This window comes from Rutidosis leptorrhynchoides, unplaced genomic scaffold (genome assembly GCF_046630445.1).
Source record: "Rutidosis leptorrhynchoides isolate AG116_Rl617_1_P2 unplaced genomic scaffold, CSIRO_AGI_Rlap_v1 contig572, whole genome shotgun sequence".
NCBI classification, from domain to species: Eukaryota; Viridiplantae; Streptophyta; class Magnoliopsida; order Asterales; family Asteraceae; genus Rutidosis; species Rutidosis leptorrhynchoides.
Window position 1 is genome coordinate 1 of NW_027266794.1, and position 15455 is coordinate 15455.

At 38.5% G+C, this 15455-nt stretch overlaps 1 protein-coding gene across 1 annotated transcript; it reads left to right on the forward strand.

Moving 5' to 3' along the window:
* Nucleotides 1–12996: 12996 nt before the first annotated feature.
* Nucleotides 12997–13392, forward strand: LOC139884578 (auxin-responsive protein SAUR50-like). The gene has a single exon (XM_071868594.1). It carries the CDS (start codon nucleotides 12997–12999, stop codon nucleotides 13390–13392), a length of 396 nt encoding a protein of 131 aa, XP_071724695.1.
* Nucleotides 13393–15455: the final 2063 nt, after the last annotated feature.

A 15455-nucleotide genomic window follows, 5' to 3' on the forward strand; every position in this document is an offset into this window, starting at 1 on the left:
GGCATGTAATTTGTAGATACTCAACACCTCTCATAGGTAGATACTAGTAATACTAACAATTCATACAGGGTCATGAATCGCAGTCAGGTCCCATAGATAGGTTTCAAACTAACAAAACATATTATTTACACTGAGAGCATCCATACAAGATTGAATACCAGCATTTGGAGAAGCGAAGCATTGGAGATGGCATTCATTCTTTCGGAATTTTAGAGACGAGCGAGGATTCTTCTTTTATTCTTTGTGTATTGGCTATAGGGAATCTGATGTAATTCCTATGTCATATGATGTCCAAATAAGAAATAAATAGATGATGCATTTGCCTTCTCACCGTTCTTTCTGTTCTGTGTTCCTCATATCTGATATCAGTATCTTGCCTCATGGCCATCTCCTGACTCTCTGGATTTTCGTCATTATAGTATATTACAGCATCCACGCAATGTACGAGCATAACTATAAGATTAAATTACTTGAAATCAGCACAAAAGAAAATATCAGAGTAGTAAAGTTCGACTGTTTCTGTGGCCGGCGAAATTGTAGTCGTTACGTGGACCAATTGCTCACTTGCCTTCGGGCTTTGACATGTCCAGGTCTCACGCGCTTTTCTACTTTAGTCATGGAACGAACTTTAAGGTGGTGCCATCATGAACCCGAAGGTCCCGAACCCAGACGGTGAGCCCCAACAGCTAAATTTGTGGGAAAATTCCAAATGACAGTTTAAAATGAATCTTGGGTCAAATAATGATATAAAATGTTTTCATTTTTTTTCAAATAAAACCAGAAATAGATGTTATTCAAATAACAGTTTGAAGTGGTCATGTTAGTCTTAAATAAATGCTTGACCTCATTGATTGTGGAGGACATTTTTGTCCACTAATTTTTTTTTTTTTATTTTCTTTCATTGTTTTGTTTCTTTATTCCCTTTTTTATTTTTTCATTCCAGAAAAGGAAAAAAAGGTTTTTTTTTTTTTTAAAATAGGCAGGCCCCACCTATGGTTGCTACCCTATTGCTAGTGGGGCATCAACCATGGCTAGTAGGGTCATTAGTGCCTTGGCGAAGGTTAGGCCCTTGCTAGAATCAAGAGAGGGTGATGTCTACAAGCAAGAGGGTTGGGGTAGCCACTTGCCTGCGTTTTTTCTATTTGACTCATGCTTTCTTTTCTTTATTTTTAAATTATTATTCTTTTTTTTCCTTATTTTTAGTTTGTCTTTTTATGGAAAAAAAGAAAATTTAAAAAAATATAAAGGATGAAAATACCCTCGATCAGCCAATGAGATCAAGCCTTTTTTTGACATTAACATGGCTATTTGAAATGAGATTTATTTCAAACCCTTAATTAAGAAAATTGAGAACGTTTTGGGCCTTTATTTAAAATTCTCCCAAATTTTATGTAATCACTCGGCACCTCAGGAACTCAATCGCAGTGCACCTTGAGGTCAACTGAGCAGAGCACAAGATGAACTCTCAATGATTTATAATTTGTACTTGATTTGCAACGTTCATTTGCTTTCCAAAAACTTGCAAGTATGGGATGATTGCCAAGTATGGAATGGCGATGATGACGTAGTGATGGCCAATGATGGGTCATACCCCGTGGATTGATCTCTTTCGTAGCTCTCAATCCAAAAGAAGAAAAGGCGATTGAAGCGACCGATGTGATAGACAATATCAATCGAAAAGGACTTGATAGTTCCTTCTCTAACTGAATAAGGGAAGTCATTGACGTCACTGAGGTAAAACTTTTGATTCTCTTTCCCCATTCTGTCTCCAATCGTGTCGGACTTTTGAGTAGATCTAAGCTGTGCTACGATGACAACACTCAAGCCGCTTGGCAACTAGGGCTGTCGTCGTCGCGAGGCCAATGGCCCCCCGTGCCTTCCAAAGCAATGAAGGGTTAAAATCATCAGTGTTGGACGTTGTGCGGTGAGCTGTGAGTCCCCATCCACGTTGGCGTTATGGATGTTCTAACTTCCCTCTCTCTATCCTTCTCTGATTGGCTGGTTATCAGCCGTACATTGCACTGTCCTTGTCGATTGAGCTACCAATTAGTTGACTCACCTCAATCAAAAGAGGTTACAGCATAAATAATTTATGAATTTTTACTTAATATATATCATTAGTGATCTTTTAATTTATTTTACGTTGTCTTTAAATTTTGATCAAATATGCAATATCCTTCCGGAATTTTTAATTTATTAAATTTGATCCATACACTATTGGTATTATATGAAAAGTTTATAGATTACATTGAATATTGAACCAATTCAAGAATTGTATTAAAAAAATTAAAATGGGGATATTGTACATTAGACCGATGTTTGAATATTACATTAAACAAATTAAAAGTTCAAGCATTATATATTAGATTAAAGCTTAGAGAACATTTATGTTATTTTTTTCAAGCAAAAATGGATGCTTCTCTTTTCTAAAATAGAAATTGGTCGTCTTGAAGGATGAAATTGAAACCCTTTTTCATTTATTCTCATTTCATTTCATTTTTATTTGTATATATAATGGGGCAGGTGGGAATTCATCATGGAAGGAGCCCGCAAAACCGGCATGATTGACGTTCGTCGGAACAGAGTACCAATTAGACAATATCCTCCTGATCGATTTTGTGCCAGGCACTGATCTCTTAAAGGGCCATTTGACCATCCCCATGCTTGTCTGTCTGCCCTTTTGGCAAAACCCTCCTGAGAATCTCTGCATTGCATTCACACCCCCACTTCGCATCTACATTCCAATTTTTTGATTTTCGAAAGAGCTAACATTAATCAATCTAGGGTTTCTCCATATGTCCTATAATGGAAACCACCTTGAACAAATTTGAGCTTGAGCTTTTCATGGAGTACCTATGGTCCTTCTCTTAGCATTGGAACAGAACAGGAATCCTTGTCGAGCTTTCTAGGTCGCAAATATCTCGGCTCTTAGTTTATTTCTTTGTCGAGCATAAAGTTGAATATCCTTCCTCTTTCAAGGCCGGTGGGTCGAAAGAGTGCCTATGCCTCTCGGGCGCATGTCATGACCGACCATTGAGATTTCCATACAAAACAAGAATCTCCCTTTCTAGCGGAAACCAACATTGATCAAAGTGGATAAAATTTTGAGAGAAACTTGGCACGTTCTTGCACATGAAGTGGGCATTTGTTCTTATCTGGAATGATAGAAAAAGATCTGATCAAGCCCATCCACTCCTCATAAACCCCACCCGCGTGGGGTCCCCGAAACAAACGGATTGACGGGGAAAACCAAACGAAAAGAAATTCAGCAGGAGAAACCCTTCGACTGCCCCATCCCATGTGTGTAGAAATGAAGCCATATACGCATCATTTGCACTCATCTCGTGTCTGGCATTCAATCGACCGTCTTCAATTCTAATGCAACTTTTCACTGAAAAAAGCGAAAAAAAGTGCTTCGGGCCTCTGATCAATGGGGCATACCATATCAACAATCAGTTGCATAATAATAGAATTCTCGGATCGCATGTGGCGGCCAATTCATAAAATTGCAGTAGTGCTTGAAGTTGAACAACATGATGTCCCAAGAGAAAGTGGTCCAATTTTTCCGATAATGTCCTGGGGCTCTTTTTCCTTCGATCCGTGTGGTTTCCTTTTCATCGAATCGAAACCCCCATGCCGCCCCCCGGAAATTTCTCTGACGACAGCCAGGCGAGGGGCCCCCACGACGGGCGTCCACGTCAGACGATTGACCTTTTCTGCTCTTTTTCGTCGTCCAGCTCATGCGCATGTGCTTACGTGGACTAAAAAGCGCTTACGACCCAATAATATAAAGTGGCAAATAAATGATTCCGGGCGTTGAAGGCAATTATGGGAGGTGGGGTCCCCCCATGACAACTCCTGAAGACATCGTCTCAGAGAACTGCCCCTTCTCGTTCCTCCAAAATATCACCACAAGGCACAATCAATGCGGTAGACCCTTCAAAATGGACGGCAAATAAATTTCAAAACATTATTGTCTTTTGTTTTTATCTTTTTAGCCCCAGATTTCGAAATGATTTTGTTAGAAAGTGTCGCCTACTACACTTGTTGAATATGTCATATTTAATTATTAAACCAAACTTTCTTATGAAAATCTTAATTTTTAGAATAGTTAGCACTGATTTTATAAAATCTGATATTATATTAAGTTAAGTTTTGCTCATTTTTATGTGTGTGTCTACCCCTATTAATCAAATTCCACGTGTTACTTCTGATCTGAGTAAATGTTGCCTATGAGATTAAAATATCTTGCAATGTTTGATAATGGGTTACATATTCCTTTATATATGTATGGTCTCCCTCAACCCATTAACTTAAAGTTAGGTTAAGAGCGGCATGAGCCAACAATTTAAGCTCTTAAATGAATATGCAATTTAATATTTCAATATTTTAACACACGCGAGAGATTAAGAGTGACACGGTGGAATTTGACTAACAGAAGGAGATGCACACGTGAAGAGGGCAAAATTTGGCTCTAATATTATATGCAATATTGTAAGGCCACTATCAACTGTTCTAAATACTTAAGTGGTTAGATGAAAGTGTAGTTTGATATATAAATCCAAAGGTCTCTTGTACCCAAGTCTCGGAATGCACCCAAACAATCCTCACATGGTGTTTCACTCCATATCTCTAGTGTACTCTCAAACTCTCAAATAAAAAGCCTAGAGACACCCTCAAGAGGCTATGATGGGTAATCTACCTTTTCTTTTACTCTCTCGAAAAGTTCTTCGACTAGGCCAAAATGTCGTCAAGGTTCGGGTGCTCGGCACCATTGGGTTGGAACCCCCGGTGCCCCAAAGTCGGCATCCTAGGCACTGTCGGGTGCCTGGCAAGTGGCTAAAGTTCCGGGCCCAAACCTAACTTCTGCCGGAGTACCCGACCATTGCCTAGGCCTGCCCACTTGAGCGCTCTTCTGCATTCGAGAACCCCACTGACTCCACCTCGTGCCTATCCATTTTTTAACTTCGTTTCTTGCTTTAAATGTTAGCCAAAACTCGAGACATACTTAACAGCACCAAATGATAAGAAGGAATAATTTTTTCGTACAAGTCCAGCGAGAAAGGATTTGGATCCTTCTATAAGTCCAAACGGATCCAATGCATCCACCTCAACAAAAGTAGACCCATCATCCAAAAATCAAATCTAAATATATGTAACTTTTGTATATAATTTTCTTTAACTCCTTCAATCTCACTCTTTAGATCTCTTCAATATGATGTGGCGACAATGACATCTGAAATGAATAAATTCATTTATGCTTTCAACGAGAAAGAAGCGTACATGCTCATAGCACGGCATTATTAAAACCGTATACAGAGAAACACGGAAGTTGTACTTCGTCCACAACACATCAAACAAGAAAGGCCATATATTTTCTCGCAATTTGATTGGCCACCATGCCATATAGTTTCTCGCAATCAGATTGGACACCATCGTGCCACATTATCCACAAGTTGATAATATTTTCTATTTTCGTAATTCCTGTTCTTCTTCTTGTTCTTCTTCTTCCTAACAAATACCATTAATTGCCCCCGTGCGACATGCAGCTTCTGTCACTAATATATAATTACAATTGATAATATGTGGTTTGCACCTTGAGTTTGTGGCTACTATACTAACCCCTTTGCATAAATTAGTCGACAAAATATACAAATAAGGAGTTGGTACTATGAGATTTTGTGAGATCACCATCAATTATTTTGAAGGTTCAAGTTATTTAATGAAGGATTACACATAGGCTAGGTTTTGGTCTAACACTAGAGCATGGAAATACGACATAAGGAAGGCGTATAGGGTCTTGGTCCTAGTATACTTTCCTGGATCTCCACGTAAGTAATGACCGGTGTGTATTCTATCTTTGCATTAGCATATGCATTTTCATTACATTTTATTGCATTTTAAAATATGGGAATTGGACTTTTGACCAAAAAGAAATATATTTGGGTCTTGGGCTCATTGAGATCTATATTCCCAACAAAAACAGTCATTGTATTGCATTTACATAGTCTAAATTTAGGCGTCTTTCATCTTCCAATGAAACCTCTTTGAGCTCTTATTTAGAGAGGGGTATCCATATTCCCAACAAAAATAGCCATTGTATTGCATTTACATATGCTAAATTTAGGTGTCTTTCATCTTCCATTGAAACCTCTTCAAGCTCTCATTTAGAGAGGGGTATCCATATTCCCAATAAAAATAGTTAATATTGCATTTGCATAGTCAGGATTTAGGTATCTTTCATCTTTTAATGAAACCTCTTTGAGCTCTCCTTCAAAGAGGGATAACCGTTGACAACTAAATTTTGGCGATCCTATTGTTTAATTACATTTGCATATTAGGAGCATTGTCATTTAGTAGTAATAAGCCCACATAGACTGCATTATAATTGAATTGAGTTAAGCAATGATGCTATGAGATTAATTGGATTATCTGAACTAAGTCTCAGAGAATACAAAATTCGGCCCCTAGTAGCCAAAATTTCACATATGGGATGTACGTGAGGGAAGTCAAATTATGAAAGATCGTGTTCTTTGCTTAAACTGGAGAACAATAAAGTATATTGAGCTCAAAAATTTGATTATTGGATAGGAAACAAAGGAGATATCTTATTTTCCTATCTTGAATATATCATACAATTCCTTTATTTCAATTCAGGAAAATAACTGAAGAAAAGCCCTAACCTGTGTTGTTTCTTCTTCATCAAATTGAAACCCATGCTGCCCCGATAATATTTCTGAAGACAGCTAGGGTAGAGTGGCCTCACAATGAGCATCCACGTCAGACAACTGAGTTTTCTCTTCGCTATTCATCTCTTTTCATTGTCCAGCTTATGCGCACGTGCTTTACATAGACTAAAAACGTGCTTATGTCCCAATGATTCTCACGATACAAAGTCGGAAAGTTTGACCAAAAAAATGGAAAAAGAGGTCGGAGTGGGGTCCCCTTGAAATGTCTTGTAAATATCGTTGGAGAGCCGCCCTTCTTTCCTCCAAAATATCATGATAAGTAATGAGGTAGACCAAGCGAAATCGACGGCGAATAAATCTCAAAGATTTATGTTTATCTTTGTTTTTGAAATCAGAGACACGTAAGCCTTAGATTCGAAATTATTTTGTTAGAAAGTGTCACCTAAAACACTTGTTGTACTTTCCAGTACGTTAATTTCTGTTATGTATGCGTAATAATACTTTAAAAATCGAATATTTTTCTCATGGAATATGCTTATCAAGTCCCTTTCAGGCATTAATACGTCTTGAAAGCAAGCACGCATCTTCTACTTGCAAAGATATTTTGCAATAGAGTTATATCACATGGTTATGACAGAGAGATAAACCCCTTGTCAGTTTACCACTTTCCACAAATGCACATGTTGCAAAAAGATAGAAGGCATAGATTTTATTTGATGATTATTTAAGTAATGTATAAATCAAGGATATGCACAATCAAATAAGAGACATGTACAATCTTGATAGATACGGAGAGAATGAAGATAAATATTTAAATCATTTCTAACTTAGGTAAATATTGTAGAGATAAATCTCTAACATCCCCTCGAACTCTATGTGTATAAAAGATGTCAACTTGAGTTTAATTAAACGAATTGAACCTAGAGGATCCCGATATGCTGAAGAGTGATGCTATGCAAGCTAAACAACAAGAGGCTACTATCGTATGGAAGGCTGTCGTGGCCGCAAATAGATCCTGTCTTTCCAGGATGTCAAAGTCTTTTAAGGTCTTATTTAGGATTATTCAATGTAGTTCATATGAGGGAGGCAAGTTCAATGGTGGTGTTCGTTTTTTGACAAAAAGACTGCTGGTAGATATGATTTTTTAAGTTAACATATAAATGGTATATACATTTAAAGGAAAACATATGCTCAACCTTGAGAGATGAGAAAAATTAAGAAAAATATGATAATAAACTCTAATAGAGAAAAATATCTTCAAAAATATCTCTTACCGGTATGATGACATAAATGAAAGTGTTCTTTTCAGTCTTGTCATAAGACTGTTGCATTTGCGAAGTTCAGTCGACAAGGAAATGTCCAATTTCCGTGACAAACCGGATGGTGGGACCTAGCTTAATGACATCGTGCAGACATCTTACTATATTGCATAAACATAATTGTCTAGACGAGACTAAACCTTAGGCACACTTGATAATCTAACTATGTGTGAGAAAAATATCGACAGGTGGATATTGAAAGAAAGAAAGAAGCCAGTCCATATATTCAAATAGTTATCCCTTTCTTCCCAAAGAATGAAGTATCCCAAATTTTTGAATACCCAACTACTTAAATTGAGGGCGATAATTCCCTAGTCTTGTTACACGAATAGTTACTAAAATATATTTATCCGTGGCCCCCTTGGTAGTTGGTGCTGCCCCCAAAGCCAGAGAGATTATATTTGCCGAATAAGAAGCGAGTTAAAATCGAAGACAGCAACCTAAATATGGTAACATTATATGCTTGGTAGTGTGCACCGTGGTTCTTCACATAATAAGGTGCTTCAAAAGTTCAAATAAAGAGTGAAAATTCACTCCATTCTTCTCAAAAAAGAACATGCAAGCTCTTGCTCTTTCTAGAATATTTCATTTTCTATCGATCAGCCCGTGTAATAATTTCCAAGATTTGGTTGACATATAGCTGTAGGTTTGCCTAGTTCAGGTAGACACATCAATCTCAATCGAAGGTCAACATACCTCTCATATCAATATCGATCTGAAGTCCCGAGAGAGACGACGTAGCAAGACTGGGCAACGACAGATAGGCTGATTCTTGAAGCAGCGGCAACACTGGACTATAGTCAGAGCTGCGGTGAGGGTGCGGCTACTGGCAATCAGCGAGGAGAGAGAGAGAGAGAGAGAGAGAGAGAAAAGAAGGGGTAAGAGAAGAAATAAGTAATTTAGTGTCTTGGAGGGTTTTTTGTGTATTACTCACCTAGATATTGTCACAAATAAGAGCTTGGTAGAAGAACTTTACTTCAATATATATATATGATGTTTCAGTTATTGATTGACAAAATTGAGGATAGACCCGAGGACAATTTTTAAGATGAGTCGCTAATTATATGGTTTGCACAATCCCCGCAATAAGATGAGAAGTTCCATTTAACTACTTATGTAGAGAAAGATATAAATTCAATAAATATGCAAAAAAGGTTCTCGAGACCCTGCGTTGTATTTTTATTCCCTCTTTGTCGGGAAGACAAAGATAGACAAGAAATTAGAGGGTTTCACAGTGGTGAAGGTAGACACCACGTCAGAACTTCGGTTTGGGCTACTATTGGGTAGGCAGGTATAATAGCCTTATGCATGTCAACCCGGTTATGAGTATTTAACCCACCCTCACTCACTTTAGGTGCGGGAGACTATTATACCTACCTACTCGGTAATAGCCAGAATTGAAGTCCTGACATGGTGTCTACCTTCACCATCATGAGGCCTCCTAATTCTCTGTCTATATTTATCTTCCCGACAGAGAGGTAATAGGAGGATAGCGCGGGGTCTCCCACCCCAACGTGGTTCTCCCGCCTGTTTCTTCCGTGAGCCTTTTAAGAACATGCTCAGGTCCATTTTATATGATACACTCACAAGTAAAACATTATAACACAATTAGCATTCCGATGCCGACACATATGCACTGTTCCCCATTGAGAATTCTCAATTGAATTCTCATTTCATGACTACGTGTTTGAAGGATATGGACGCAGACTTTATTGAATCCGATGGTTTTTCTTGTTTTTCGTCAAAAGAATCCGATCTTTGAATGTTCCAGAAGTCCACATGGCAAAATGGGGGTGGTCTGGAAAGGTCGAGTAGGTCGGGGAGGCATCCAGGACCCCGCCACGTAAGAAGCAGCCCTGGCCTTTCGACACCAGCATGTAAAGCTGCTAATCGCTCGTCCACACGAAGGAATTGTTACGTTCGAGTCGGCTGGTGATGAGAAATTAGAGCGATTTTGGGGCCGGAAATTGCATGCATGCCAGGATACATGCAGACATGCAAATGCAGGGCATCTATGGATTGCATTTGCTTTCCCTTTAACTCTCACGACAGTCATCTCTCTCTCTCTCTCTCTCTCTCTCTCTCTCTCTCATTCTCTCTCATTCATGGTAAAGTCATTCGTACTGAGCAGGACCATAGGCAGGCGAGCCACACAAGTTTGTCAGAGATTTGTCCTCTCGATTTACCTATCTGGAAACTTCTTCGTCCCCTCTGAACGTGCGAAATCAAATCACCTGCCCCTATGCAATCGAAAAGACTTTACTCACTCATTGAATTAGTCTGAGACGCACCACATGCATCGAGCTCAGCTTCTTCTGTGTGACGCACATTTTCAGCGTCGATCTCACTTCCAACAGCATTTTTTTGAGAGCTTGCATCAACATGTGTATCAGGTGACGCCATGTATGAATTGATATGTTCATATACAATGCACATGAAATGATATGTTCATATACAATGTACGCATATTTTTTAACTTGAATCTTGGTCCCCGTGTTTCTTCTGTTTGCTTAAATAGGCTAAGCATGGATAGTTCACAGCCTTCTGTCAGCCGTCGTTGTGCATGAAAGTATTGACTTTCACGCGTTTTTCCAAAACCTATTTTGGAACACATACTTGTTGTGTGTGTGACTAAAATTTTCAGCATCGATCTTACTTCCAATGGAACTTTTGCAAAACTCGTATCTACATGCGTGTCAGGCAACGATGCACTTAAAATGATATGTTCATATACAATGCATGCGTGGTTTTTAACCTAAATCTCGTTCCCCGTGTTTCTCCGTTTACTCAAATAGACTATGCACGAATAGTTCATAAACTTTTGTCGGTCGGCATTGCACGTGAAGGTATTGGCTTTCATGCGTTTTTCCAAAAGCTACTTTGGAACACGTACTTGTTGTAATAGCTTAAAATCAGAGATGAATCGAGAGAAATATGAATGCGGGTTATATGCATACATATCACCTGTTCTTTCGTCCAGCGTCTCTCCTTGTTCATCTACTCATTGCCAAACAAAATGGAAGGAAAATAACATTGGATTGTTATAACTAATCACGTTTGTGGAAGGACTACATTTTCACTCACTAATATCAACATCTAGTGCCAACGACAACTGCTACAGATGTGACTATTTGTTAGAGCTAGATTTATCACCTAGAGAAGGGGTGGATAGATGATAATGTGAAATTAACAAAATCAAGTTAATATTGCAATAGGATAACGTCTGGTGACAAACTGTGTAATGTTTAAATCTTATCAATATGCAATAATCTATAACAAAAAATAAATAAGAGTTTAAGGGATAGAAAAATTGCACACAACAAATTTATAGTACTTCGGCTTTGACTCGCTTGCATTCACTCTCCCGCGCTGACAATCTATTGGTTAGATTCCATTATGGTCAATCAATTAGAGGTTACAAGAACTGAGTATTCGCTACTTAAGCTAGTGTGAAAGAATATTTGATCTCACACTCTCGACCTCTAAGAGATTATAACGAGCAGCTCATAAAAGATGAAAGTATTTAGGATAAGACTTGTTGAACTTGTGGAATTTAGAACTTCTGTACTCTGTTGGCATCCTTCGGCATTACAACTTCCTTTTATACTCCTTAGTGTCCAAGCTAACCGTTGGACCCAAGCTTTGAGGATCATTCAACCAATCAACCCGTTGGACTTGAATGTTGAAGAAGATTCGATTGCTTCTAGATTGCTGAGAATGAAGTTCCTCAAAAGATCTACCATGCATACAACAAATAGGGTTTTCATAAGTTGAGTCCTTCATTTGGAGAACATTTCTTCTTCAAGTAGTTGTCTCGTTGATGGATTGAGATTTTCCAAATAAGTAATATTGTATTCAATAATTTCCTTTTGGACAATCAATATATATATATATATATAAGGCAAGAAATCCACCCCAATCTTTTAGTCGTTAGCACAATGATTCATTGTATGATCAAATCCTTATTCTGTTGAGATTAAATAGTAAGGATAAGAAAAGTAACAATTGATGATACATATAAGAGTTTTCACTTGAAAAAGCTTACCATTAGAATCAAAAGACAATTAGGCAAAGTTTTGTCAATATTCAAAATTAATTAGGGAATTTTTTTCAACATTTTTTCACAGGACAAGAAAATAGCGCATATTGGCTTTTATAGGAAAAATACACATGTCCATTTGTTCCTTTCCTACCTTTTACTTTGTACTTCGATCTCGTTACGCTTCGGCATCTAAATTTAATAAAAATGCCAATCTGTAAATACCAAATGCACAGGTTCATTAAGATCAATGTTTAGGCTCGAAAAGAGAAGACATGGTCATGCACGCATGCATGAATGAATCAGATACTGACATGTGAATGTAAATGGTGCGTGAAAAAAGATATACGTGCGGACATACATTCCTCGCGTCAAATCTTTCTCCGAGCGGCATATACGGGACTCTGCGAAAGGACATTCAACTAGTATCAACAGTGTTGGGCAGTGGTTGGTCGTAGATAAATCCAGAGCGGAGGGGCTGCAGGCATGACATGGGAGAAGAGAGAGAGAGAAAAGAGAGAGAGGAGTTGATAATTCAGAAGGCAGACGTGACAAGTGAAAAGGGACGTTTCATGGTAAGGGGTAAGCCAAGGTGTATCTTACTCACATGCGCTGGTCTCCCCAGTATTTATTTCTCCAGTCGGCGTCTCTCTCTCTCTCTCTCTCTCCTCGTGTCGTTTCCTCTCTCTTTCTCCTCTCTTTCCTCTCACATCCAAACCCTAATTGTCATGATGTTCGTATCATAACCGTTCATCTCTCTCTCTTTCTCTCTCTCTCTCATGTGCCTCCCATCGCTATATATACGCATAGCCCTCCAGCAGACGACGTCCCACAGCAAGCGCAAATCGAACTCTACTCATAAGGCAACACTCCTCAAAGTTCTCGATTTCCCTTCTCCCTATTTCCCCACCCCCTAGGAAAAAGAGAGAGAGAGAGAAAGGAATCCCGAATGGCTAAGCTTAGTAGATCCAGTGGTAGCAAAAAGAGGGGCATCGTGAACCTCAAGATTGTGGTGGAGAAGCTACAAAAGAGCCTCTCACTCGGTAGGAGATCACCACCTTCATGGTCAACTTATTATCACCGAGAGGATGACTATTGCGAAGTTGCGAATGAGTGCGAGAACAATGGCGATGCCGTGCCCGACGACGTGAAGGAAGGTCATTTCGCGGTGGTGGCTCTTGAAGGAGACCAACCCAAGAGGTTCGTGATCCCCTTGAGCTATCTGGCGCACCCCACATTCCTTAGGCTCTTGGAGATGGCGGCCGAAGAATACGGGTTTGAGCATGAAGGTGCACTTGCCATTCCTTGCGAGCCTAGTGAGCTCGAGAGGATTTTGTCTAGCTAGAGCTAGAGAGATGACCCTTAAGTCGATAATTTAGCGTGACGAGAAGAGTAGTCGACTAGGGTTGATTCTAACGAAGACCGAGTTGAATTCTTGTGTGGATCCGCGTGAATCAAGTAGGTTAGTAACTATTGTTATTTCTCTTTTTAGAAATGATCGTATATAAAAGTACGAGATAGGTTAGGCCTTTGCCTAGTCTTATCAGAGATTAGTGGTGTCAAGCCAGTGGATGATGGTGACTCTTCCTCTAGTCCCCATGTATTTACTTGTAATTGAGCTCATATAGTGTATTTAAGCATTGGATGTCCAAGTGATGACTAATGTACTTAATTACTCAAGATTTCATTGGAGGTTCATGCTGTGACTAATATGCTTGGTTTAATGTCCAAAAGCTCGAGACGTTATACCTTAGCTAGCTAGATGGAATAACATGGTCGCTCTCGCAAAAAACTCCTTTGCGTATGTTCAGTGATGTTTTTGAGATTCATCTGAGTGCCTCTCTCTGCCCATAAAAGCAAGCAAAGCAAGCCTATCAATGCTTGTCACTTATGTTAAAATTGATCGAGTTGCTCGATCACAAGTCCATTAAGGTTGTCTCAAGTGAAAATCTAAATGTGAGGAGAACTCCGATGATATAAATTCAATATCTTACAATAATTTCACGGGCATCATCTTGGTCTCACGCGTAGCAAAAAGAGGAAGGTAAAAAGAGGAAGGTTTTGGATTCTCTTAATCTAGGGTTAACGATATTATGATCTCGATAGTGTGGAGGTAGAAAATCCATATATAAGATATTTCAAAGATGATAAGGAAGAACCTTAAAGGGGTTAGTTAGAAAATGTCCATTTTTCTAAGTACAAAGGACTCTGCTTCGTGATAAGTCACTCGATTAACACTGTTTGAGTAAACAAAATCAATGCGAAAACTATTTTGATAACCAGTGCTTCCAAAATATAAAAACTCTTCAAGCCTTGATTTTTCGAGCACGCGCAACAAGTAGGTACGACTAACTTATAGTTCCGTCCAAACTACCTTGTTAGGTCTTTTCAGTCCGGATGCCACCAGCAATGGACCTACTGAAATTGTTTGTGGGCCAGCAGCAGAGCTAATCCTTCGTCCACTTACCGACCCCATGGTATCAGTATGAGGAAACTTTGTCTTCAAGAGCAACTCGCATGAAATTCAAAGTCTTTTTGGGGAACTCGATGGAATTGCTTTCGTTTACAAGTTGTTTTTTTTGGCTTGGATCTATAATCTAAGTTCGATATCAATTCTCCAACCCAAGATGAAAGTAGACCTGGACACTTGGCTGAATAGAAGACAACTTTGGTTCGATTTTTCAAGGAACTTTTATTTTGTTCGGAAGATTTCTTCTCCACACTTATCAGATATATTAGGTTTTGAGAAATACTCCTTGCGGTGGTCTTTATAAAAGATGATTTTTCTACGGTACATAGACCGTGTGCTTTTTATTTTTTTATTTTTACACAATTCATATCTATAATCATTGTTTCGCCAGTTAACTATAATTTTATTTGTTGGGTATACATATGGGTCGTGTACAAGAAATAGTACAAGGGCTTTGCATTTAAATTTTTACCTTTGAGGAATTTTTTTGTAGATAGTATTTGCACGTGTAAACATACTTTTGATTGCCGACTCTAGAAAGCGACTTTTGTTACATGATGAGAAGTTGGCGAACTAAATTGCAAGTGAATAGAACTTGATGAAATTTGAGCAAACTATCCATTAATTTACACTTGGGGGAAGAGAATTCGAAATAAGACATCAATGTGTAGTTCGACAAAACCATTTGCTAGGTAGTACAAGAAATTGAAGAACATTGGAGCAATTGTAATAGTATTGCTATATATGTTATACATGTACGTAAGCATATTTGCAGTACAAGATAATGTTTTCCTATTTTACTAACTAACTTATGGATTGATTGAATCAACTAGTCTGTAGTCTATGGAATTTGAATCTGAATTTGAATATGATGAATCAAATCCTTTCTTTAACAAAAAATAATCAATTATTGAAATTGAGTTTCACTTCAATATATG